The sequence below is a fragment of the Dysidea avara genome, chromosome 7 (genome assembly GCF_963678975.1).
Source record: "Dysidea avara chromosome 7, odDysAvar1.4, whole genome shotgun sequence".
NCBI lineage: Eukaryota > Metazoa > Porifera > Demospongiae > Dictyoceratida > Dysideidae > Dysidea > Dysidea avara.
This window is the reverse complement of record NC_089278.1, coordinates 9,085,463-9,112,648: the sequence shown is the minus strand read 5'-3', so window position 1 is coordinate 9,112,648 and position 27,186 is coordinate 9,085,463. Positions and strand designations below refer to the sequence as shown.

The 27,186-nt window shown below is 37.5% G+C and overlaps 5 protein-coding genes across 6 annotated transcripts; 3 read left to right on the top strand and 2 right to left on the bottom strand.

The window, feature by feature from the left end:
- Positions 1-1,756: 1,756 nt before the first annotated feature.
- LOC136261418 (uncharacterized) lies at positions 1,757-3,547 on the top strand. The gene is made up of 2 exons (XM_066055421.1): positions 1,757-2,251; positions 2,313-3,547. Exons 1-2 carry the CDS (start codon positions 1,772-1,774, stop codon positions 3,375-3,377), a joined length of 1,545 nt encoding a protein of 514 aa, XP_065911493.1. The 5' UTR covers positions 1,757-1,771; the 3' UTR covers positions 3,378-3,547.
- Positions 3,548-7,836: 4,289 nt separating this feature from the next.
- LOC136260617 (transmembrane protein 199-like) lies at positions 7,837-14,098 on the bottom strand. The gene is made up of 6 exons (XM_066054424.1): positions 13,845-14,098; positions 13,725-13,801; positions 8,253-8,345; positions 8,174-8,201; positions 8,009-8,121; positions 7,837-7,952 (listed from the first exon to the last, which is right to left on the bottom strand). Exons 1-6 carry the CDS (start codon positions 14,047-14,049, stop codon positions 7,881-7,883), a joined length of 588 nt encoding a protein of 195 aa, XP_065910496.1. The 5' UTR covers positions 14,050-14,098; the 3' UTR covers positions 7,837-7,880.
- On the top strand, positions 14,062-14,897 carry LOC136260618 (cytochrome c oxidase subunit 5A, mitochondrial-like). The gene is made up of 3 exons (XM_066054425.1): positions 14,062-14,222; positions 14,278-14,699; positions 14,753-14,897. The coding sequence occupies exons 1-3, from the start codon at positions 14,138-14,140 to the stop codon at positions 14,759-14,761; spliced, it is 516 nt and encodes a 171-aa protein (XP_065910497.1). The 5' UTR covers positions 14,062-14,137; the 3' UTR covers positions 14,762-14,897.
- Positions 14,898-15,129: 232 nt separating this feature from the next.
- Positions 15,130-20,623, top strand: LOC136260611 (general transcription factor IIE subunit 1-like). 2 transcript variants are annotated; one of them, XM_066054416.1, is made up of 13 exons: positions 15,130-15,208; positions 15,255-15,357; positions 15,413-15,461; positions 18,336-18,382; positions 18,430-18,568; positions 18,615-18,787; positions 19,107-19,212; positions 19,268-19,341; positions 19,399-19,462; positions 19,521-19,647; positions 19,973-20,077; positions 20,342-20,433; positions 20,482-20,623. In XM_066054416.1, exons 1-13 carry the CDS (start codon positions 15,181-15,183, stop codon positions 20,602-20,604), a joined length of 1,230 nt encoding a protein of 409 aa, XP_065910488.1. In that variant the 5' UTR covers positions 15,130-15,180; the 3' UTR covers positions 20,605-20,623. The 2 variants fall into 2 exon arrangements, with proteins under 2 accessions (XP_065910488.1, XP_065910487.1); XM_066054415.1 differs by having other exon boundaries at positions 19,515-19,647.
- On the bottom strand, positions 20,508-27,106 carry LOC136260609 (coiled-coil domain-containing protein 112-like). Its single transcript, XM_066054412.1, has 11 exons — positions 26,949-27,106; positions 26,781-26,902; positions 26,570-26,659; positions 26,444-26,519; positions 26,210-26,384; positions 22,119-22,202; positions 21,916-22,068; positions 21,619-21,855; positions 21,416-21,562; positions 20,718-20,932; positions 20,508-20,661 (listed from the first exon to the last, which is right to left on the bottom strand). The coding sequence occupies exons 1-11, from the start codon at positions 27,023-27,025 to the stop codon at positions 20,631-20,633; spliced, it is 1,407 nt and encodes a 468-aa protein (XP_065910484.1). The 5' UTR covers positions 27,026-27,106; the 3' UTR covers positions 20,508-20,630.
- Between the last annotated feature and the right edge of the window lie 80 nt (positions 27,107-27,186).

The following is a 27,186-nucleotide window of genomic DNA, read 5'->3' as shown; positions in this document are numbered from 1 at the left end:
CTTGTAACAGTAGTTTGGGCATTTGTCACTGTCCATGTACTATAGTTTTGTGCCATGCAGACTTATAACAACAGGATGTCTATCTCAGAGCTAATATATATATATATGGATTTCATAAAATTATTCCCAGGGTAGTATGTTATGTCAGACTTTACTATGCATGGAGGTACAATTTGTTATACAATTATTGGAACAGAATTTTTTAAACAGCTACTTAGCTGGCTAGTTCCATTTTAAAATAGAAAACGGTGAAGAGCTGAGTTTGACTTCTTAATCTATAATGACATGGTATGGTGTTCCAAATGAATGTGGGGCTGTTGACAAAGAAATATATAGTTATGATAGATACAACTGGTCAGATGGATAGAAGATGAGATCTGGCTGGTATGGTTTCATATAACTGATAAAGTTCATGTAAAAGTAATGAGTCTCGACAGTCTCGATCTGTAGCGTAGACTATAATATACACTTGGCAAAATTAAATATACATGTGGTGTTGCTTGATGGTATAACTCATGGATACAATCATCATATGGTTTGTTCCAGCAATAAAGGGATTTCACCTATACTATTGGAACCCAATAGAGAACCCTGCATTGAAAATGTTTTTAAGAATGTGAGGATTCCATATACAGAATAGGCATATTCATGACAGCTAATAAGAGGGGAGGTATAAGCTATCTAGTTCAACCAAATAGCTACACTAAGCAGTACTAGCTATATTATCCATGCAACACTTTTGATTCAGTATAGCCAACATACAGTGATTCTTGTTACTGCACCCATGATGTTTTACATCAGTGCATGTGACATTCTAGTTGCATAGAATATAATGGCAAACTATTTTGTGTAAATAAATAGAAGACATGTTAGTAGACACATTATATACATTACTAGCTAACTGTATATGATTTTTAATGAGTATATAATAATGGTTAGATAACCACCCTGATGAGTCAGAGTATATCTTGTACAACATTTGTAATAGAAACTGGAGACCTCTTCATTCCTTAGGGCTTATACAATCCCATAGGCTGTAGTGTATACTAGTAGCTATATGCACGGCATGTACTGCTACATTATGGAGGCCGAGAAATGAGAGCAAAACTATTTAACTGGTTACCATGTTAAGTTTTACAGTTCTAATTACTGCATGCTGCATGAACACTTGGAGTTTGGGGCTGAAATGCCTGAAAGGATACTAATTAAAGCTACCTCATGCAGTGTTACTTATACTCATCATAATTAATATTATTATTATATTATGTGACTGTCATAATTTTACATATACGTACATGATTATAAACTGGGATAACTGATTTATGAATACTCAAGTATCAGTGTTACTAACTCAATTCATATAGCAGTATAGCTATACATAAGTTATATGCTTAAGACTTGCTTCAAAGTATGTCATCCATGTTTCAATTAAACAGTTTATCATTTGGCAACATAACATTAATTTTGTGGTTATATATTAGGTACATGTGTGTTGGGTGGACTTGTAGAGTTGAGGAGTGGCACCCATACTTAACAAGTTAGAACATTTTGAAATCACTTGCTTAGGGAGTTGCCGATAATTATGACAACAATCTGTTTGTTTTGACTAAGTAAATTACATTTGTCATCCAGGAAAAGGTATTCTGATATACTACACTCTATAAGAGCTCATGGAAAATATTTTATCTGTGCAAGGTTGCCAGACATTCAAATATGTCATACACAATACACATGTATGACATCCCTTGAACACTTGTATATAAGTAATAGGATGTGCTGTATAGTACAGTTGTATGAGACCACTGGAGGTGAAATGGTTGGTGCTTGGAGTTTACTGTTCTTGGCGTTTCTTCATGTAGCCAGTGCACAGAGTTGTTCAGTGGATTATGCTGTATTGGAAAGTGCTCTCTTGAAAAATCAAGAAAATGCCTATCAGATTGCTAATGCTTTCTTCCAGCCAAGAACAGAAGGAGAAACTTTGTGTGTCACAGCTTATTATTACCTGGGACTCAACAGAACTGAAGAAGATAAGTCCAATTGTCCTAGTATTACCTCTAATGAAGATGAAGTAGTGTCAGGCTGTTCTAAATGGAAGTGGTGTATGAATACATTTTACATGGATTTGAATCTTGCACAACTTCAGATATTCTCCTTCTTTGCTATCTATGAAAGAGTGTCTGAAATTGAGTTAAGAATTCCACCACTGTGTAGTGACACAATGAATGAGTACTTGTTGAGAGCAACAACTTCGGTAAGTTGTATTTTGTGTAGTTGCTATAACAGTAATATTATTGTGCTGACTATTTCTGTAGCTGAGATTGTATGCAGAAGGTACAGGGAGCTTAGATGAAGGACGTCCATTTGTTGGCTATGCAGCTAGATACATCACCACTGATGAATTGGAACCATTAAACAAGGATGTCAACCAAGATTCATTAGATATCTTATTTGACTCCACACGTATTCTCAACTCAGAATTCAATGATGTTGATGCTATTTTCCTCCTACTAAGTCTTTTGGCACTACCGACTGTTGTTGCTCCACTCTGTAGTCTATTGTACCTTGATCTGCGAAAAAAGGCACAGAAGAAAATAGATGAAGAAAATGCAGATCTTTTCCCTTTTCTTTTTGGTTTAATAGCAACTTGTGTGTGTGGCATTATTGTCACGCTCATCTTCCAAATGGCTGGCTTTAACAGAGATAATCCATGGTACTATGTCATCCCATATACTTGGCTATGGACACTAATAGTAATCCAGTTTGTGACAGCACTTCTGTTAACATACAAGTTTATGTCAACATACAGCAAACTGGAGAAAAAGAAACAACATTGCTGGCGTCCATCTTTCTGGCTTCAAAGCTTTGCTCTATGGATTGTGTTTACTGCAGCATTGCTGTTGTCTTGGCATGCAGTTTTCATAATGCTTGGTTTTATCCTGAACCCATTCAGAACCATACTCCTCACTGCAGTGTATGCCATTGGAACAGTATGCATGGTTGTCTTTTTCTCTGTAATCTTCAGCTTTGTACGAGTAATTTATGCTTGCTGTAGAATGAGGAAATGCCGTGGCTACTTTGCTATCATCTACTTCCTTCTCATGATTGCTATCCTCACCTTCATCATCAGTTACATTTCATTCCTTATCAGGATAAACATTGGTGGAGATAACAAGACAGGAGCTGACTCTGTCACCGAGTGGGCCAACCACCTCCTACCACCATTATTCCTCCTTACCTTGACCTGGATTTTGAAGAAGCTAATAAAGTTGCCAGACAAGTTGAATAAAACTGATGAAAATAAAAAAGATGATGTGGTTTCCCTACAATTTGATGAAAAATTATATTCGCCCAATAAACTTGAGAAGTTTGACATATAATTGACATGCATGTTGTAATATAGTGCAAGCATGTATGTATTTTATAGAATCAGCAATGTTTTGTATAGTATGTGTAAGGGTACTTTTGTAATAAACAAGATTTTTACCTTTACTTTTTAATGTAATTCATTAGCATTGCTTTAATGTCAACATATGTTCTGTAAATTTCACCAACTCCCAAAGGTGTGGATCAAATATTGGCAAATAAAAGCACTCCTGTCATCTGTTTGTTATGACTGGTACAAGCTGCGCTACTAGGAGTTAGCTATTTTATAGGTTCATGTCAGGACAAACAGAAAGCTTCTAAGTTTAAGTCACAGTTCTAATATACAAAGCCAGTGTGTTGTCCATGACTTACATGAATGAATTTGATCGTGCATCTTTAGATGCTTAGTCATATACTGGCACAGCATATACCACAACTGTGCATGATACAGTCAGGCATCTGTTGTGTAAATACAAAACAAAAGTCATGCATGTTGTAATGTATTAAACTGGCCAGGCACAGGCCGATGAAATGTTTCTTATCTTTGTATGCACTACAAGTCTTTCACTGGACAAACATTTAAGAACCACACCTATATCTGTGTCTGTGCAGTCACTAATGCACAGGTGTAGCCATTATACTATAGCAGAGAAACACAATATGATGAAGAGATATCTTTCTCGATCAGTAAGCAACAACATGGTAGGTGTGTTTGCTTTGTTTGAAAGTTTCAACAGCAAGTTACATAAGGCACTTGTAGGTCTCTGTTGCTTTCAGGTATTCACAAGGAAAGATGAAAGCCACACTTAATAATAAAACTGTGACATGTGGTGTGATTCTTATAGCACTCCATTAATTTCTGGCCTTGTGTGTTATAATACAGATTACATAATGCCTAACTACATTGACCAAATGGTCACTTTAAAGTGTTAAATTTAAGTACCTTCAACAATTTTTCTTTCATCAGGGTCAGAGTGACTGAGTGGTCTAAGGCACTGCATTCAGGTTGTAGTCCACTGTTGTGGGAATGGGTTCAAATTCCATATCTGACAATTTTTTTGAAGAGGTTTTCCAATACATATTTTGCAAGTACTGCCAAGTAGCAAATGTTTCATAAATCATGTCTACTTGAAGCATTTGTCCAAACTTTCCAATATCTGTTTTGCTGCATAAAGCTCTCCAAATCACTAGCCTTGAAGTGGTTGAGATCTGATGTTGATGTCTAATGGTACAAGTAGTACAGACACTCAGTGACCATCCTATTAGCTAGAGTGCCAGCAGCAGATAAAAGATCATACGGTAACAATATACATCAGTCCCAGCTGGGTCTTGTAGGCAGATTTTATCACTCTGTTATAAAATTTAGGAGTATTTTTTTACTGTGTTGGTACAGGTAAATAAAGTAGCTAGCTAGCAGTTCTTAAGAGAAATACAAATGTGGCTGTTCTATTAGAGTGGTTGACTGCTCTATTAGAATATTTCGATCTGAACTTTTGTACCATTGCAAATCACTGTAAAATAATATACCTGAATACACTTGACCAGTTTCTGGAAACCTCAGAAACCCCCCTAGATCCGCCCTTGGGTTTGTATAATAACAACAATAAAAAATGGTACTATTCTAATAGAACAGTCACCTTCTCTAATTGATAAGCGCCTCAGAAGAAAATAAACAAACCTTTTTTGCAGCTTAGGAGTGTAATGAAACCAGAACGGTCTATTGTGGAAGCTCCTATCTTAGCCCTTCCCACAGAACTACTGGTTATTATCATATCCCATGTATCACTGCATGACAGAGTGAAGTTACGAAACGTTTCGAGGAGGCTACGAAGTGCTTGCGAAACACCATCACTATGGCATGAATTTGTGTGGGATTATTATGACATTCGCGAAGAACTTTGTGTGAACAACGTGTTGAAGGTGTGTGGGGAACACATTAGAAAGTTAGCCTTTCCTGGATACTTGTCACCAAAATTAGAGGTGTTGCAATACTGCAATAATGTGAGACATCTTAGCCTTCCACTAACTGTAACATTGAGTCCTGATCAACTAGGAGAGGTTGTGCAACACATGAAACAGTTGCACACTTTAGATGTGTGTTGCACCAACCTCAAGAGATTGCTTTTGATCGGAGCAAACTTAAAAGAACTGACATTGTATGTATGTGAACGGTGTGAATTGTTTGTGGCTTCTGTAAATGAGTGGGTGAACATGAAATTTAGACCACCACAGTTCAATGTAGTCTTCATTGGAAATCAGCTCCCAAGAATACATGGATTAATAGAGAACTGGCAGCTCTGGAATTCTAAGGTACCAGCGAGTCATGTTGCTTGCCTGAAATTTTACACACGTTTCAAAATACCATTAAATATTTACCCTATTTTGCCAGCGTTTCAGCTACATTTTGGCCAATCAGCTGTTCTTCCATTTGTACAAGCTAAACAGTGTGGCATATCGGGAATGGATTGTTTACAGTTAACTGATTGTTGTAATGATGGAAAGACAATGTGCCGAGCAGCCAAGTCACTTAGTTATCTGTCTAATAATACTATAACTAATCTTCATTTTGTGACCCACTTTGATATTGCAGCAAGTGGCTTTTTACTTCCTGTTGACCTAGAAACAATAGCTGCTTCATGTCCTAATCTTCAACAACTAAGAATATGGAATTGTCACCAGTGCTTGAAGAACCTACAAGGTCTATGTGCCATTGCTAATCACTGTCACAACTTACAAGGACTAAATATAATGGGAATATCAGTCTCAGATGTGGAGAACCAAATCAAACTATGGGAAATATTGAGTACCATAAACTTAATCCATCTTGTAGCAGATTTCTGTATTGTTGGCCCGTGTGTGGCAGATGCTGAGTATGAGGGAAAGTTAATTTCTCTGTATAAAAAATGCTGTAACTTGTTAGCATTAGAGTCATTGTGCTTGCAACATCATTGCAGCGATTGTAAAGCTTTACATCAAGTGAACTCACTAATACTAGGTCATTTTCCATCGCTCAAATATTGCAAGCTGTCCAACCGTGATCTTACATCATTTCAAGATATCATTACTAGTTGTAAAGAACTCAAATGCCTTAGGATTCGTGCTTCTAGCTTGTTACTCTCATTGGCACCGAAACATAACTTAGAACAGTTGTACCTTCAGTCAATAAACAGTGATGTTTCCGATACCTTTATGAGTTCAGTGTCAGCTCATGGTGGACTGGTACATGTGTTTCTGTCGGTAGCATCAGTATCTGTTGTGGGTATTAGTATATTAATAGAAAACTCTCCCAAACTGTTAACATTTCAGTGTCTTCTAGAACGTATGTTTGATGTGGACAGTAGAAGGCTGACAGAAGTAGAATTCTTACAGTTCAAGGATACATTGAAGGAGAAGCATCGGCACTGTAGTAAAGTATTCAGTGTGGGTGGTTACAGAGTGATGACAAGAACCAACACTCAGTTTTCATTAAATAGTACATTATTAGAACATACAGATCTTGTCTTTTTGTAACCACCGTGGTATCAATGTACATGGACAAAGTTATACCAAAGAATCCAATGGACTGAAGTTATAAAATTTTACAATTTTGATTTATTATCAGTACTCATATGTATACTGTTTTGAGTCTTCTGACCAGCTGGATATGTTGTTAAAAGTTTGTCACTGCAATGTAATGGCTCATCATTGATTACAAAACAAGTTGTTTATCTAGCCCTTGAAATCATTAGCTATAAATGCCACAGTTCTGTAGGATCATCATGATGTACATTGGTTGTTTATTACACAACAAGATAAAAGTGTTTCATGTCACCTGCAATCAATTAAAAAAACCTCAATTGTTGACTGATTATATGTAAATCCAAAGGTTCATGAAAATGGCATGTCAATGATTTTGTTTACTGACATGCATGAAAGACAATTAGGTGATAAAGAGTTGTTGTGTAACTGACTTCATTGAATCAGAGGGCAACTTTGACTATTTTAGTTGTATAGTGGAGTTTATGGCATACAAAAGAAGTCTGGGAAAATTTTACAGCTCATGATCATAGATAGTATTTCATTTAATCAGCTATAGATTTTTAAGAGAAAGAAATGTGGCTGTTGTATTGAATGGTTGACTACTCTGATCATACCTTGCTTTCCAAAATTGCCAGGATCTAAGGGAGATAATTGGCATTGTTCACATTCAAGTATCATGCATTTAATTGATTGCCAAGACAAATACTTTACATGCAATTATATGTTTGGTCTGCTTATATGGCAATATCATTTCTATCCAATTTGTCTACTATTGGTGCCAAGTAATAAAGAATCATATGGGGCATACTTATTATATTACAATTTCTGTTACATGCAACCTTTTTTTGCAAAATAACAAATTATTTTACAGGTAATAAATGCATCGAAGCCTGCCTAGATATACCCATTGATGTGAAACATCACCACACTAAAGGGGTCAGTGGTATTTAAAAATACAAGTGAAATAATTATATATTTAAATGAAGTACGAATATACATCATCTCGTTGCAATAAAATAAATTTCTGCAACAAACACAACAAAAGCTAATGTTGCTCCAGCCAAAATACACTACAAAGGTGAAACATGTTAATACATACAGAAAGAACTTTCACCACCACACTCACTGTTTCAGGACGATACGATGAATAATAGGTGGCAAAATAGCCGAATGCAAAAGAACCAACGACTGTAAATAGCATGTTAATAAACACACTAAGTTGCTTGTACACTGCTCTGACTAGAAATCGCATACAGCATAATGGCCAATTTGCAGATATAAATTTGCTTACCTTCCAAACCAGCATCACGGACACCTACCTGTTGGAGAACTATCACCAACACATACAAAGATCCGGCACATGTTCATACTTTAGGTATGTGAAGATTGTGTACCATCTTATTGTACTCCTGATGAGCTAGTTGAGCCTTGATCTTTTCAAGTCTGGCCACCAGTTCTGGATTCTAAACACAAATTATATTCTATTAGAAAATAAAGTACTAGAGTAGTCTTGTGCCCAGACCCTATTTCTTAGGGGGTGACACTCATTAATTAAAGATTATAAGTCCCCCCTTGGAAAGGGTCTGGATGACCATACCATTTTTGCCCTGAAATATTGACAACTTTTGTCATGTGCTAATTGATGTTAACCAGTTTCTAAAAGGTATGAAGAGTAACAAAAGGTACTTAACACATGCACTTTTCCTTCATAGCATCAACACTCACTCACAGAAGGCTTTTCTCACTACTTAGAAAATGGTATGCATAAACCCTTTGATCTTTGGGAGAATCCTTAAGAGACCTATGAGACCTCCTATCTCCAGTTGAGAGAGTCACCACACAACACACCTCACTAATGTTCACTGATGTGCTGAGTAGCATTGCAGATCTCACAATTGATCACTGTGATGCCATTTATACAAGTACACAAAAAATTAAGAATTTTCAACTAGAGTAGGGACCATAACACATCGATAAAAAGTACTGAAACAAGCTGGAGTGTGCACGACATTAAATCACAGTAAAACAATAAGAAGTGTTATATCCCTACTGTGCATTTCTAGCTTGTTTCAGTACTTTTATCGATGTGTTATGGTCCCTACTCTAGTTGAAATTTTTTGTGTACTTGTTTGTTAACTTTTTATAAAAATAGAATTATTATGACTGGTGAACCCATGCATACCACATCAAAAGAAAGAAATGGTGTGCCCAGCTATCAATTATCATCTGAAAAGATTATGCTTCATTGTTAGCTATGTCCAACCCGTTATACAGCATTATGAATGTCGAAAAGCACCTATGCAATCAAAGCAGCCACAATGAAGACGATTTCTGTTACGAAGGGAAGCCATCACATGCTACCGCCAAATCAAAACACTTTTTGCTGTCAGCAGAGATGAATGGGACACAAAGGAGGACACTGGTAAGTCCAAGAAGAATGCATTGTATGTACTGTGGTATGCCAAAAGGCACCTCTCGGGCCGAAGCGACGTCGAACAGTAAAAAAAATCAAGCCATTAGCCTTAGCTGTTATCGAGTTACGCTTGTCTGAAGGCATCAGTCAGTCAATACGAAATTCTGTTTAATAAATTTAAAAATATATATATATATATCCATAGCAACTTGTTGAAAGCGTTTCGGGTTGATCTGAAGACTTGTTTGGGCTTAGTTTTACCTGCTTCATCGTTGTCAGGGAAAAGTGAGGCTGGTTTTTGGGTAATGTTATATCATGGGCCACGCCAATACCTTTGTGGTCCCTACTATACAGTACTATTACTGTATGATATAGCGATGTAGAAAGTGATTGTGGGTTTACAGCTTTTGGAGCTGTAGCCTGCATTTTCTGGTCGAGCTCTGTGTTACCTTGTTAGCTTCACCCTTTAATCCACTACACATGGTAAATTTCATTGTAGCTTTACTCATCTGTAGAGGTTTGGGTAAAAACAAACCCGAAAAGCCTCAACTTTGGGATTCAAAGTCCATGTCAAGCTGTAAAAAAAGGCTATACCTGTTTTGTTTTTTTTAGAGCTTGGCTATTTTTGTATGATCATCTATATAGCTGGCTATACATGTCCACTCATTGGACAAGTGTTAATACAGCGTGAAAAATGCTACTAGTTGTCCAGTTGGAGTCATGTCCAGTTTTGTGTACAAACATATGTATGATTAACCTTGCCTGTATTACTGTTTCGTCAATTTATAGAATCTGTACATGCTTTCCTTTTGTTCTAATTAGTGCCTGAGATGTAGGCTTTAGTGCATGCTGAGGTTTTCTGGGAGGACCACAGGGTGGAAGTGGCTGCACACTCTAGGGGGGTCTGGGAGCATTTTTGACTGAGAAAGTGTGGATACTACATGTTATTACTCTGAGCAGGATTAGTAGCATCAGGTCTAGGCTATATAGCTATTTCCCAAAGAAAATTTTGAAAAACTAACTTACCATGATTGTAAATAATTATTGAAATCAACACTGGAAGAATAAATGCTACTAAGCTGGAATAGAATTTACATTATGTATAATATTAATTTTAGGCTGTACTCTCCAAAAGAAATTTGAAAAATTAACCTTCCGAGATGAATTTGGTGGCAATTTTGACTGAAAGTCCAAAATGTTTATTGATAGCTCAAACAGTACTGAGCTAGAAAACAGAATTAGTAGTATAAGGTGTAGGCTATCACAAGCATGCACATCTCAATAGCTGTGTGAATATCTGTTTTAGACACACCCTCACTGCTGGTGTGTTAAGTATTTTCACAGAATTGTCACATTAACTAGGGTGGGAATGGAGTCAGAAAAAGTTTATATAGAATAGTTGTTTAAATTGATAAACAATGCTTATACTTACACTGCTCCTGACTGTCATATTAGTGTTCTATTAGAGTATCTTGATCACCTAGCTTCCCACGTTCCCCTTGTGCTTTGCCTATATATGGGTAGTAATTCCACGGACAGGTTTGCACATGTTATATACAGACATAAACTGCACAAAAATGATTTGAATCCTTTCTAAAATGTGCGTTATATACAATAAGCTACACTACGAAAAATTTCTGGAGGGGGAGGAGGGGCTGGTAGGGACATGTCTATTATGTCAGAATAATTTTGGGAATAATAGGTAGTGGAAAGAATTTGGGAATATTCCAGAATAATTGGATGAGCTCTAGGAATAATTGGTGCTAGCAGTGTAACGGAAAAAATTTTCTGGATACACCCCACCCAAAAACAGTGCAAGCATAAAAACAGTTCAAGATATATACTCCAATAGAACAGTCACTTACTCTAATAAAGCAGTCAACTTCAAACCCCTAATTCTAATTATAGTAGTCACTATATAAAATCCTCACTGATATGCTTTTTGTTTAGCACAAATTTCAGGAGTGAAAATTGCCAGAAAGAATAACTGGAAGCTCAAAAAGCATAATAGATACCTGCCTGGGAAGGAAGGCACTGCCCCCCCTTCCTCCCAGCCTTCCTAAATCTGACCCTGGTGCTGGTACAGCAGTGACAGTCTCAGTTATAGACTGAGAAGTCATGGGTTCAATGCTGGGTAATATTTTTCATTTTCAGGAATACAGTTTTTTTTGACTGCTCTATTAGAGTATTTGATTGTTAGAGTAAATTATTTCGTGGTTATCAAAATTTCAACCAGATATATCATTCTGAGGGTGCTGCCATTGTTGCTTTCTTGTACAAGGATGCACCCATTACCAAACTGGGGCCTGGTATTAACCAGGGAAGTAGCTACCCAGTGGATACCTGGGAAAGAAAGACCAACTCCCACAATAGCCCAACTTCAATGTCACAAGAACCTCATACTTTTGTCCCCAGTAGAGCTAGTCTCCTGAAAACTGCTTGGTACATAGGGTTCTCTGGTGGCAATTGTCAATTGCTGAGGCTTTATTTTGAGACTATATTCAAGTTGTCAGTGTATACTTGGTGGAGGGTGAGGGTACAAAACTAGGTGTAAAATCTAGACCTTGTAATTACTAGGCAAATGCTCTAACTGTCAATGTATACATGCACAAAACAATCAGGATCACTTTGGCCTTCAGCTAGAGACATGTATTGCTCAGTGTATTATTGTGAGTCATGAGGACTTGTTGTTGATACATACTTTGATGTCTCATTCATTCTCCAGGCTGAAGGATTGCAAAAGTATTAGCTGTAGTTGATGCTACTTTAAAATCTTTATTTATGCTGTTCATTGAATGGTCTTAAAAAATACATATACATTGTTAATGTTTTCGACTGCTCTATTAGAGTATATTATGTTATTTCAATTCCCTATACAGGTTATGTTTTGTGTTGCCTGACAGTACATGAGGCAAATAGGGACTATCTACGACAACTTAATTTTGGTGTGACTGAACTACGTTGGTCTGGCCAGACCACTAAGATGTCACAGACTGCTATTAGATCGTCCTAAGCATGTCCAATGTAATGTGGCTATTATGATGAAAGAAGTGCAAGTACAAACAAAACATGTGAGCCCATTTAACATGCAATCATATAGTAAGTTAGTTGTGGGTATGTCAAGCTAGTTACAAAAAAATAATATTCTTGTATCCGGGCTACATCTAGACATATGAACCTGTTAATCAGGACAATTAAAAATGTGTAATCTGGACACTTGATAATGGTCACAGCATGTAAACTGACAAAATCAGGACACCTTGATAATCAGGATGGTCTCAAATACATTCTGGGGTAATATCATCCTGAAGATCCTCCAATGTCTGTGAAAACCCATCTGGAAATGACTGCAATATAGAAGTGTATCTGGACTCTAGAATCTTCAGATCTAATTATGGGAAATTCAGTTACAATAGTTCAATCTGCAAAAAATTTTATTTAATGGAATTTTCTACTGACTGACTGAGTAAGTAACTGATGCCTTCAGACAAGCGTAACTCGATAACGACTAAGGCTAAAGGTTGCTATACTATCTAGTGATGGCTACTATAATGGGCTTGTGAGAAAGTTAGTTAAATAGCTATATGTCTCAAGGTGCCCTTATTAATACACAGTTCCACAGTACTCGTGAATATTAACTTTCACACAATAAAAATATTCTGACAGTTAACACCAAAGTACATGTGTTATGCAGAGGAGGTTGGATGCGTTCTAAGTGCTACCTAAATATGAAAAACGATGGGGTTTGTTGGGGGTCATTAGATATTCAGAATGTGCTTCCCATAAGCTTCAAGACAATGTATTTTGTTTTGTAAAAAGTGCTTGAATTCTGGGTTAAATTAATAAGTTGTGGTTTGGTGTATACAACTTCACTAGACTTGTCATGTACGTACGAGGGGTCTGAAACTCCCTTGAAATCTCGTACAGCCTCTTTGAAATCTTGTTGAAATCTCAGCTGATTTTGAAATCTGAAATCTTGAAAAATTGCTGCCATATATGTATGATCATAAGCGCTACACCATAAAAGATCCACAACTTTTGTATGGCTTCCAGAGACGAAAAATTCCGTGTGAAAAACTTCCGTACTTCTCCAGATACTAATGATCACGTGATCAATCTATTCCGGATTTTACGATTTTGTTTTGTTTGTGAAATCTTGCTCAAAAATCTTTGAAATCTTGAAAAAAGTTGAAGATTTGAAATCTCGTACAGGATTTTTTTCAGTTTTGGACCCCTCGCGTACGTATTCTATAAACAAAACAATGATGATTCACTGCATTACACTGAGATCGGCTTATTAATAAAACGAATCTTGTATAATTTGTTTAGAGCGTGTCCAACCTATTGTGCAAACCTCACTTTGAGGGTGTGTGCATATGAAGAACATCAAATTATTATAACGACATTCATCATACAACATTTCACTCACTCTTTCAGGTGGCTCATATGAAGGGAAGACTATTTGACTTCCACTCAACAAGTCATGCAGGTTAATTTGCTCACCAGCTAAAAGATCTAAAATTTTGAATGAAACAAAATTGGACCTAACCAATTGGAAACTCCAGTAAGCAATGATAGATCTTTGATATTAATGAAAATGAAGTAGTACATTTTTGAGAGTCTGGTTCATAAGAATCCACCAATTCTAACAGCTGGTTTTTAGTATCACTATCAACTTGCTCAATATCCTTCAGATGTACAGCAACACGATACATCAACTGCGTCACAGTGATCTTGTCAAAACTGTAATCCATGTTCTAAGTTCCTGCGCGCTAAACCAAGATCGAGCAAAATAGTGTACGAAAATACACGGGAATTGGTTTGGTACAAAGTAGAGTCGCCATGTTTCGAGTTAGTGTCGGGAGGCTGTTTACTGCGAGGTCTGCGATAAGCCGAGCCAGACGATGTGTGCCAGCAGTTGTGACAGGTTTTGTCTACACCTAGTAAGTCGATACTTCGTATTACCGTCATTTCTTCTCTAGTTCGCAACCACAATGGCAACGCAGTCAGTGAAATTAAAGTCAATGCATTTGGCCGTGAATTGAATGTTACATATACCGATGGTGTTTCTAACATTTTACCGCGGTTGGATGAGTCGGATGAATTATTTGATGCTAAATGGGTGGGCTTCTTCAATATTCCAACTCTAGATGAATTTGAATTAAAACAAGGTTTTAACGACCTCCTAGAGATGTATGACGCGGTCCCAGAGCCAGAAGTATTTGAAGCTGCCCTCCGGGCTGCAAAAAGAGTCAACAATTTTGCCATAGCAGTCAGAATTATTGAAGGAATCAATTACAAAAGTGGTGGTGACAAGAAAATATACAACTACATCATGGAAAAACTAAAGCCAACACTAGATGAACTTGGCATTAGTGCACTTGAAGATTTGGGCTATGATAAAGTGAGAGTTGTCTAATTATTGTATTTGTGTTTATATTGTTTTGTTAACAACAGGCGTCTTGATCATATTAACAACGCAGTGTCTTGGCAAGTGTAAACTTGACAATATGACATAGTATTACAATAGCTTATGATATATTTAATTATTTGGATGTATTGTACGTGCGTGTATATATCAAATCTGGTGCGTGGGTACTGAGGTCCTTTTTGGGGGTATATTATCTATGGTGCTACTTCTGACATGGGTGCGTGCACATACACACACACACACACTCGTAAAAATTATCTATGCCTGGTCCTGGAGGACCTGCAGGTGCAATGACCAGATGTGCATGGGTTGTACAGTAAAAACCTGGCCCTTACTCTCCTGCATTTGCGGCCACAGCAGGCACGCTAATCGAGGCGCGCGGCCAATAAACTACAAAGCGCACGCCCAATTCTCAGGTGAGCACGTACACGTCGTTTGGCGTTTGTAAGCAGAGATGACGGAACCTGATCAAGAAGTTCTGAGTGAGTAATCGCCACACAACAAACAAATATACATTTTGTGTTTTAGCTGAGGTGCCAAAGCAGCTCCATACGTTAGCTCGAGTTATCGCGAGAATGTTTTATCAGCCAGATCATATCGCCATTATAGACGTACTAGTTCACCACCAGTGGTAATAATGGTACCATGTGATTGTCCGTGAATGTGAGGTAACGTGTGTGTTACAGTATAAAAGAAGAAGACTTGCTGGAACTATTACTGTTAGATGGAAAGCAAGTATGTTTTTAGAGTTTTTATATTGTTATTGTCAATCCCACGTGTCAATGAGTCGAAAAAAGTACTGAATAATTATTAGTAATACCACTATATTGACCAGCAATTTGTTATCTTGTAAAGTGTATCCTACAAGGTATGTATGTGACTGAGGGGTCTGCAACTTCCTTGAAATCTGATACGCCACATTTGAAATCTCAAGAAATTCTGAAATATTTAGCATCTTTGTTACCATGTATTTTAGATTACTATGATGTAATTTTACTGAATATTATCCGTATTACCTCGCATCAATCTCAATCTGCTTTTGCATTGTAACTATGATGATGTTTCTTTTATCCTGAGAGTAGTTTCCTGGGCTCTGTAGCTACTGAGTTAGTAAAGTAGCCTCAAAAGTAGCTACTCTAATGGCAGGTGTCTGACCACTAGTACTAGCTATGATGTACTGCAGTAACAGCTAGTAGTTAGAAAATTTGACCTAATATTTCCTTTGATGTCTGAGGTTACTAAATCCAATAGAACCCTGTGGCGGGGTTACTATATACTGGTTAGATACCAAGACCAAGAGAACTAAGCGATTTAGTAACCCCAATGGCCCAAGGCTGTAGTGTCCCAAGCGCAGCGAGGGCGCTACTAAGGGCCAGAGGGGTTACTAAATCGCTTAGTTCTTGTTGGTCACGGTGTCTAATTTATTTAGACTATGGTTTAAAGTAGACTATGGTTTAAAGTACACACCTTTATAGCCAGAGCATTAGGGTGGGGTGAAAGAGCAATGCAGAACAGCAGAACGGTTTCTTCCTGAAGTCCTTACAGTGCCTACAAAAATAATTATTCGACCGGTACCCAGAGTAACGGCTAGAGCTACAGTAGATACGCCGCTTAGTCTACTATTTGTCCAGAATTATTCGCAGAACACGGAGAAGAATTGTATTACAGTATTATCAAGTACTCCAGTGCACCTTTCGTGTTATAATTATTTTTCACGTACAAAATTGCCTGAGGGCGGGTTACTAAATGAATATGTGTAGGTGACTAAATGAGCATGTCAGGTGACTAAGTGATTTAGTAACCCTCGAAATGAGCTGTACCATAGTCTAAATAGTTAGTATCCTATGGTCTTGCTGGTGGTTGTTTACTACATCAAATGAAAATTGGCAAAGCCAAAAACAAAATGTCTTTACTGTTAGCTTACTTTCTGGAAAAGACAGGCACAGTGTGCATGGCACTGACACAACAAACTCGAAGGATCTAATAGCTTACTTTCTGGACAAGACTAGCCAGGCATATACTACTTGATACTGGCACTATAGTCACGCAGGTGCAGTGGCCACTGACACAATCAACTCAACTTAAGGATAAATCCCAGTGCTAGCACGCACAGTTTGCCACTTTCTCTCACTCTTTCTTAACTTTGGAAATTTTCTGAATCACTTAGAATGGATCAACATTGGTTTCTACGTTATTTAGATACCTGAGGACGGTGTGGGCAAGGCTACCCACAATTAATTACCTCGGCCAATTCTAACTAATACTTATCGTATCCACATGACGAATCATCAAGTAATACTCTTGGCTATAGCGAGGAATCTAGGCTGAAACTCCAGATGTCTCTACACATGCCCTTAGACAGCCTAAAGATGACAATGGCCGAGAGGATGGCACTAACTTAACACAACAATGCTGAAAATATAACTTAAATGCCAACATTCCATACTACCAGGGTAACCCTCCGGGGACCACTTTTTGTGAAGATTTTGAAATCTCGTGCATGATTTCACTGGATTTTTGCCTAGTTGTAGACCCCTTGTATGTGACTGGATCTGCACAATCCCACATGTGCATAATTAGATTATCAGATATCTTATATTCCAGGTGGTCATAACCAGAAGTGTGCGATTATCTAGATATATTCGATTATCGAGATATCATAAGACTTATCGAGATAAGAATGATAGGTTTATTAATCTAAACTTCCGTAAATTATTTGTATACCTGATGGTGTAGGCACCTCCTGGGGGCTACCACTTGGGCATAGTGCTAAGACTAACATTTTCCAAATTTTTTGTAGTCTTCAAATGTGACCGGGCCTGCGAAAACAGGGCATGTGGGCACAAACTACACCACATCACTCTACAGGTCATATCTCAGTGCTGGAACAGAATATTTGTATTTGTTACTTGCATCATGAAGCCAATTAAATGCTTACTAGATGCTCAAAATTGCATTGCCATAGCATACTGGTACAAAACGTTATGAGTGATGAAAGTGTGAAAAAGTAGGCAAAAATCATGTGCCCACATGCCCTATTTTTGCAGGCCCGGTCACAAATTGCAATTTGCTCACTTTACTGCTTGCAATTTTGGCAGTTTACTAAATAAATAATTGTTTCAGTTATCAAGATATGTTAGATAATCGAGATAAATTCAAAGTAAATATTGAGATATGTCATCGCACACCTCTAGTCATAACTCACTACAAACTAAGGCAATGGTAACCAAATTTACACTGTTAATACTTCTGAGTATAACAAACTGTCTCTAAATTTTCTTGCCAGTTTGATAGTCTTAGCACTTCATACACTAATTTTCCAACACTACAGGCAGTTTTGTGCTGACTCCATCAGTATAGAACTATGCATGGATCATCTCAGATCGAACTGTGGTGTAATCTCAAACTCATTGTTTGCACTAACATGTGAGATTTTGGCAGATCCCATCATTGCCGTACATTTGTGACAGACAACAAATTCATACCAAAGCTAGGGTGGTTTCTGTTACCTCAACCCAACTAGCTATACTCAAAAAAATGTAGCATTGTGTTTGTGAAGAGTTGGAGCATTGTATTGTGTAAGCCTGCTGTGCTGGTTTTTATACATAGCTTCGACAAGCACTTAATTATTTGAAGAAAGATAAAGTGGTACGAAGGTATGAAAGTTTTGTTGACTAGACATATTGATAGTGCAATTATGTAGCATTCAAAAACCTGAGACAACTGAAGAAGGAAAGATTGTTCGTAGTTCATACTACTACATCAACTACAAACACTTTGTCAATATGGTCAAGTATAAATTAGATCATATGAGGAAGAAGATTGAAAGTGAAGAGAAGCAGGTTAGCTTCACTGTCATGTAGTTGTGTGTGTTTATTGTTGTTGTAGATGAGGAACCGTACATCATATTTGTGTGGAAACTGCAACAAAACATTTCAGGATCTTGAAGTGAACCAGTTGATAGATGTTAGTACTGGACAACTACGATGTACTTACTGTTCTAATGAATTGGAGGAGAGTATTGATACAGAATGTTCTACACAACTGATATCAATGGCAAGGTATGTACCGTGTGTGCATGTAGTGTGTGTGCATGTAGTGTGTGTGCATGTAGTGTGTGTGCATGTAGTGTGTGTGCATGTAGTGTGTGTGCATGTAGTGTGTGTGTGTGTGTGTGCATGTAGTGTGTGTGCATGTAGTGTGTGTGCATGTAGTGCGTGTGCATGTAGTGTGTGTGTGTGTGCATGTAGTGTGTGTGCATGTAGTGTGTGTGCATGTAGTGCGTGTGCGTGTAGTGTGTGTGCATGTAGTGCGTGTGCGTGTGAAGTAATTCCATTTTATCAATCTATGTCCTCCTAAGGTTGTTACCATTTATTTCAGATTCAACACTCTCATCAGACCAATCAACAGTTTACTAAAACAAACAGAAAATATCAACTTGGCTCCAGAGGTACTGGAACCAGCACCACAGTCAGGATCAGTTCTAGTATGTTGTGGTAAATTGTTTCTCAGTTTTAAACACTTGTCTTGTGTGTCTTCAGCACCTAAAGAAGGGATACAGCAGCCATGGCAACCGTACAAAGTCACTCAGTGAGTCATGGACGACAAGCAAGGGGTCAGTAATGTGTGTGATGTGTGGTCATTATCTCCTACTACTGGTGATTGTTGGTAGAATTGACTTATATGGTGAACAGAGTGGAGTTAAAGTGGAAATTGGTGATGGCCAACAAACTGAGGTAGGTTGTCCAGATCATTTACAGCTGTTTGTGATGAGGTGATGTCTCTTAGAAACAGGCTGCATTGAAGGAGGCTCCTGAGTGGATGCAGTTCAGTACAGTAGATCCCCAACAGTCAGTTAGTGGCTCTCAACAGCAAGTTACTCCATCATCATCAGAAACATGGACAGCACAAACTGTCACGGGTATATCATGTGTATACTTATTCTTTGAGAAAGATACCACTAGCATACACATGTGTTGTGAGACCTTGTATGTTCAGCAATGAAGTCATTGCAAGAGAATAGGCACAGTTCTGGGGGGTTCCAGAAACTTCACCAACATTTTGATTTATATTGCTCTACTAGAGCAGTCAACAGTAATTCAAGTGCTGAAGCCAAAATTAGTTTATTGCTACCAAAATATAGGGTAAATCTTTAGTAACCATATCTCATAAATTACTCTGACAAAATCATCCAAAGTTTCAACAAAAATTATAATTTATAATAAAACGTCTTGTTTGTATTTCAGATTTGCAGAGAGACAAAACAATAAAAGCTGAGTTGTTAGCACATGAGAAGAGCCAACCTTCATTTAATCGTCCACCTCAAGATGAATCAAGCAACAGTGACGAAGGTATGTAGTAAGTGTGGCTCTGTATAAAGATGTTTCTTGAAATCAGTTTTACCTAATTAGAAACATTCACTACAACTGTGCAGCTATGCAGATAGAATTTTGCAAGATTTTAAGTAACCCTTAAGTTAGTATTCTCCTTTTCTTGTGACTGAGGACTTCAAATTTTAATAAAGTGCATGAAAAAACAAAAAACAGGACACTAACTAGGAGTCATTTATAAAGATGCTAAAACTGGCACAGTAGTGTGTGTGTATACTCCATTAGACTCATCTCCCATTACTAATACTACAAATCAACAAGTTGATAACTCATCAGAGAGTGAGAGTGAATCTGAAGGAGACCAGTACTCTATTACAGTAAGTCAACAAGTCCATGATATAGTGATTAGTGTCATCTCTTAACAGTTGGGAGGTAAAGTGTATGCACTGAATGAGATTAATGATGATTTGATAGCGAAAATGACAGACGAAGAGAAACAAACATATACAGCATTATGTAGGGAGGTATACAATGATGATTTCTTCTAATAAATAATTTATTCAATGAGTGATTGTCACATGCCTTGTCTCCATGCTGGTACGGCCCTACAGCAGGTACACAAGATGATATATACCCCAGTGATCAATACATGTGTACACACCTCTTGGGCATTGCTGATAGTGAACATGGAGTTTCTTTGTGTTCTTTGGTTTGCTTCAGTCTTTGTTCCCAGCCACTGGTTAACTGGCATAATCTGGATGGGTCCCTTTTAACTAATGGCTGTTTCCGTGCCTTCTCTATTCGACTCTTTCTGTTGCTTTCCTCTAATGATTTCTGCTTTTGTAAGTTGAGTTTTGCCTCCAACGCTTTAAAGTCCTAGAAGCACAAACAAGAAACAATATCACTGGAGAGAAAATTCAATACTATAATTATACTGTATGTACAAACAGATGAGGGACCTCTTGTTCTAACGAATTTAATTTTACAGTATGTGTCTTTGAAATTAAAATCAACCAAGGGACCAAAAGGATAAATTTTCACAAAATTATACAAGCTAAAACAGTCTGGGGGGTAATCAATTGGTAAAGCTGTTAAAATAGTTGAAAACTGATATAGTGATAATATTTAGTGATAATATTTCACTGAAATCAGCTACTTGTGTAGAATGGACAAGTAAACCTTAGTTTGAAGCCATTGTAGGCTCCAAGAATGTAGAAAACATTTTGATGCTGTTTGGTCAAGTCACACATTTACTGTAAGATTTTTAGTTGAAAGGAAACTACACTTTTCAAAAATTACAATACTGGTACAACCTCATAACCCACTGTGAAGGAGTGTATGTAGTTGGTATGTGCTTACTCTTTCTGCAAACTTCTTTGCTTCTTCATTAGCTAATTTCCTACTCCTCAATTCCTCTTTGCTCTGTTCTTCTTGCAAGTATTGTTGTTTACTTCTCTCTTGTGCTCTTTGTGATGTGTACTCACTGACTTGTTGCTTTATTGCTAGCTGAAATGTCAATGAAGCAAAAACAATAAGAAATGCCAACACTATTTATAGCTCACTCTTCTTGCATCTTCGTTTTCTTTATGTTTAGCCAAGTCTGCAGCTTGTTGAGCTAATGCCTCTTGAGACAACTGTTGTTTAAGACTTTGCTCTTTCTTCCACTCAGCTAATTTCAGATTGCGTTTTTCTCTTTCTGCAGCCATTTTCTTTTTATGAGCAGCCTCTTCCTTAAACTTCAGTTGCTCAATTTCATGTTTCGACCGCTTAGCATGTTTCAACCTTTCTTCTTTATTCGTCTACATTGCATGCACACACACAGAGTATATATACACATGGTTAATCTCCTTGGCTATTACCTCTTGTCGTGATCTCCATTGATGAATAGCTGTCTTCTTGTCCTCCAGAAGAGTACAATAAGTCACGTACCATTTGTGGTGGTCTTCCACTTGTTCAGCATTAAAGCCTGGTAGGTCAGATAAAGCTGCTTTTATAAACTTCTGGTGTTGTCCCTATGTGTTGCTGCATCAATACACATGGTATGATACATCTATTAAATCACCTTGTGCCTGTTAAGTGCCTTTATAAATGCATCGTGATCACAACTGTCCCATCCTTGTAGGTGTCCATATTTCTGCACATACTCCTGTATAGTCCGGTAGTCAAATGCAAAAAAAGTCATGTACCCAGAAAAAAAATGGTATAAAAGTTTTGGTATCATTCTGTGTGAAATTTAATGGAGAATAACATATCCAAAATCCCAAAAAATCCATCTTGGGGAAAAGTTTTTAATGTTGTTTAAATGTTTGCATGTAATTTCTGTAACAAATGGTTGACAGCTGGTGTCTAATAGAATAGTAATCACCAGCTACAGCTTACTTGTTGAGTTGATTTGGATCACAAGCACAGTATATGATTATGCATATACATTGGTTTGGAATTGGCAAGTCTAAGTGATAGCTGGTGAAAATAAGTTTGTACACAGTGACCCTCCATGTAAAGTACACTCTACATTTAACCTAAATATAAAGGACAGTTTCTGAGGCTCCTGTGAACTTCTATGATTACAATTTTACCTCTAAAAAGGCACAACAGTAAAATTTCAATCCTCTTGCTCCTTCCAGCAACTTCATTTCTTATAGTTCTATCTTAAAGAAACATGCAAATCTCACACATATGGCCAGCATGTTCGTGAGGTTGAACATGCCACTTTTAGATGCACCCATTACAATTAGCTCACGAAGCTACTATCTTTTATGAGCCTTGGCTTTTCTTTTATCCACTAAGTGAGGGATGAGTATTCAGCAGTTTTCATTGTTGTCTGGGATTTTCATTGCTTTGATCAGCTATCCACTGTATTTGTAGGGCATGTTCTTCCATTGGTGTATACACTAGGGCTCCACTGCAAAAGATTTAGTGAGTACGGAGTCCCTTGTCTTAGTAATGTTTGGGTGATCTCTCTTTGATGGTCCTTATGGATATTTTAATATTGGTATCACGATTATGGTAAATTTTATATCGATACATTTGCATAACTATCTACTGGAAAACTGAACAAAGTATATTGTGATAGTTGTACATGGCAGATTACATAAAAGACTTTAATGCAAAAATGGCTGGCAATAAGTTTGTCAACAGTAGTGTGAGTACCTCTCCTACACTGGATGTCTCAAGGTACATACCCACCTATGTTGCCAAGTGCACATGTCTTTTAGATGTGTTACTGTAAAAGTGTGATCAGCTTCACCTCCCAGGAACCATAGTAAGGGATTTGACTATTATATAATCAGATTCCCCATGGTACCCACATGGCATCATTTGACATCACATCCCCACTTATGTACTTGGGCTACTGTAGGGGCATCGTTTGAAATACGATAATGATATACTTACTATGACCATAATACATATGCTCGGAAGCCATGGTTAGCTACATTCACCCTCTATTATTCTTGTAAGGGGAGAGGAGAATAATGTGAATAAGTACATTAATATACAGATATTCACTTCCTGTTAAGACTAAGTGAATGATTGAGATGCATTCATAAAAGATGTAGTTAGTATGTAACCATAAGCACCGATCTTGTTATAGCTACACGGTGATCAAAATATTGATCATGCTTTTTACGTCATTTTCAAATAAAACTGCAAAGCAAGGGTGTGTAATATTTCTCAAGATCAGAGTATGTAAGTGAGACTCAGTACATCTCCAATATCAAATGACCAGAATGATTTTATGGCAAAAGATGGCATCACAGGACCTGTGATTTAAATCAGTCTTTGGAGAGGCAAACTGTGAGCAATATAAAAGATGAAGGCACATACTGTAGCATCAACCCTTTAAAGAGAGTGCTGCAGTTTTGAAAGTGTTTTCTTAATCCTGATACTGATAATGACACAGTTGTTGTAAAGAAAGCTGCAGGTAATTAGCTTTTGCTACATAGTTTAAAAGCTGATGGCACCAGGAGTCCAGGGCAGGCTGAGATATGTATACTCTGAAGAACCAAACACCAGTACTACATCTCAGCATGCATTGATCTCAGATATCTAAGTAAGGTTTGTGAAACCAAAATTTCTATGATTCAACTAATGCACAGTTCAAGTAATCAGGAGGATGTGAGATTAGGAGTTAGCATCTGTAGTGTGTTGCAGTGCAGAAGGCATGTAATCAACACTAACTGCTTTTACATAGCTCTTTAAGTGAAACAGAATGCATTGAGCTAGCAGTAGCTTCTTATCATTGAATGGGAGGCGGAGGCATACGCTGTCTAACTTACACATACATAACATGTTAGCTTGCAGGATTACCTATGTATGTAAAGTGCAGCATTTCTTTGCTGCTGGTATAGTGAAGGAGAACTGTGCACAATGCTATCATTTTGAAAAACAGTTTTCCGACTGTCACTATACTAAGAAGTCTTAGCTAATGCTTTCCCTGTAACTTTGCAGAATAAAATCAACCATAAATTACAGTATGTCTTTTTAGCATCTTATAGACAGGCACTAGGCCAAATGAAAAAGGTGCAAGAAAGTTTGTAACTGATATAGGTGACTACCTATATCTGGTGTAAATTCCAGCAGCAGAGTGTGGCATCCTATTGAGTAAAACTATTAGCTGGCCACACCATGTCCACATCAGTTTGCTAGTTAAAAGATCAGAATTTTCTTTAGCTGCTCTTTCACAGGAGCCAGATGCTTCAGTAGTATCCTTAGCCACCTACCCAGCTGCAGCAGCCACCCCATGGGCTGCACAGGAAGCAGAGGAGGAGATTATGTGCAGACTGAGTAGTACTGCAGACAGAGACATCGAAATAGGCATGATAGCCATGTTGATAATCAGGATCAAATATAACTCCTGCATTCTATAGGTAGCTACTGTAAAATTAGGTTTACACTAACACGTAGGATTCTTGCAGATTCGGTCACAATTTGTCAACACAATTACTACAAATCATTTGTGTTGCTATTGAACTCAGTGTTTAGAGTAATAGCTTTTAAGAGAAGCAGGTTATTTCATTCCACTAGTTGTGGAATCTTTTGGGGTAAGGACACCTAGCTTTTGCACCATAGATTCTTAGGCTCATTACTGATCGTAGTTCCATCCAAAGTGGCTAGGAGAAACTTACATCAACAACTATCAGTGTGTTCATGCTGAACAAACAATGCCAGGATTATTATTATGATATCGGGCTCACAAGGTTTGGACGATGACCTTTCCCTTTCCCCATAATTGTACTCTCATTGTTATATTCATACTATACGTGTAGCTATAGTTTATAGTCACAATTTGTAGTTTCATGTGTAATCGTGTAAAATATCTGCGGTTTCTCCCTGATTTATAAACGCAATGCCATTGGGTGAAATATTTTGGAATTTTTTGAGCGCTTTAATTTCTCAATGAAGGAAGGTGCTAACGGCACAAACCTTGATAGCATTGTGATTCCCAAAGCAATAGGAGTTTGTAAATTTTTGTTTCATGTCTGTACCTCCAAGGAGACAAAAAGTATGAGCATTAGTCTGCCTTGTGTTGGACAAGCGGATCACTATAGTTTTGTTGTCATGTTGTCAATTTCGCCTGGTGATGGTTGTAGGAAGGGTCTGGAAGACACAACTTACCCAGCAATGGATTTGCCTGTTCATGGAGAATCTGATGATGCAAGTTGCATTTTGGTAGAGGACTGCAATCGTAAGTTATGACCATTTAATTAAGTGCCTGTAGTTTATATTCTGTGATGTCACTGTACAAATTGATTTCAGTTCTGTTGTTACCACTTTGTAGCACTGTCACTTCAAAAGTGCTTGGCTTCTAGAGCTGAAACTTCAGTTTACCGTTCCTTGGCTATCTAAAGAAATGGAAATACAAAAAATGAACTAGTACTAACATGTGGGGTTCTTGCAGATCCAGTCACAATTGTTAGCAGCTGTTTGTTCTTTGCACATACTGATTGAAAACACCCGGAAATTTTAAACTGATATAAAACAAATTTCCCAAGGGGGATTTTTTGGGACTTTGGATATGTTGTTCTATGAGAAAAGAATGATACCAAACTTTCTTTTATACCATTTTTTTTTCTGGGTTACCAGTTTTATCTACCAGACTATGTAAGGCAGTCATGTGTGTTGTGTCTCAATACATATAAATTTTATTTTTACTTCAAATTTGTTGACGGCTGGTAACGTGGTAGGAGCTTGCCAGTCAACTGTGCCATGTGACTTAGAAGGTTTGATGGCTATCATTTCATCATTGCTGTCCCAAAGATCAAAACGTCTTTCATAAGCACTAATCTCTTGCAAAAGAGTCCCTTCATCTTTCACCAGTATTTCGTAGCTTTAAAATATAGCTACATGTACACATATGATTGAGAGAAATAGCTACAAATTACTCACATTTTCTTATATTTTTCTTTAAAATCAATCAGTCCATTTTCTACTGACTCCATCTCTACTTTAAGTGACTCAACATCTGTGTAGCAATTATGTAAAATAAAATTACATGTAATGAAGTAAGCTTACAAGTTGTGGTTGATTTGATGTCCCTTAAAAGTTTCTTGAATTTAACCACCTGATGTCTCAGTTTGGATAGATGTTTGGTCAATTCTCTTCCTATACAGGGAAAATATTAATGGTAGGTATAAAAAAAACTAGCTGTAAAGTGTAATGACGTATTGGCACGTGCACCATGTAGCTAACGCGGTACATGTACTACATTCTATTAAATGCTCACTTTCTTCTCTTCGCTTTTCATTCAGGTCCATATCCACTTCTTCTAACATAGAACCATCAGTACGGAATTCGCTGTGCTTACTAAACAATCGCATGACCCGTTCCCTTTCTAATTCGTGTACTCTGAAAAACAACAACGTACATTTATTGGCTGCTGGAAAACTCGTACTTCATTTCCAACTGATCTAATTGCTGCAGAATATTTCGTTTTTCAGATGATTCTATTGGGGTATCATTAGTCGCCATCTTGATGTACTTGTTGCCGTAGAAACAGTTTTCAACCAATCACCATCGTGCAAAGACTGTGCCTTTTACAAAATATTTCTATTTAAAGCGCTTGAACACAGATCTGCATGTGTGCTATTTTATGGTAGCCTGTAGAGTGGACTTGACTTCCAGCTATCAGC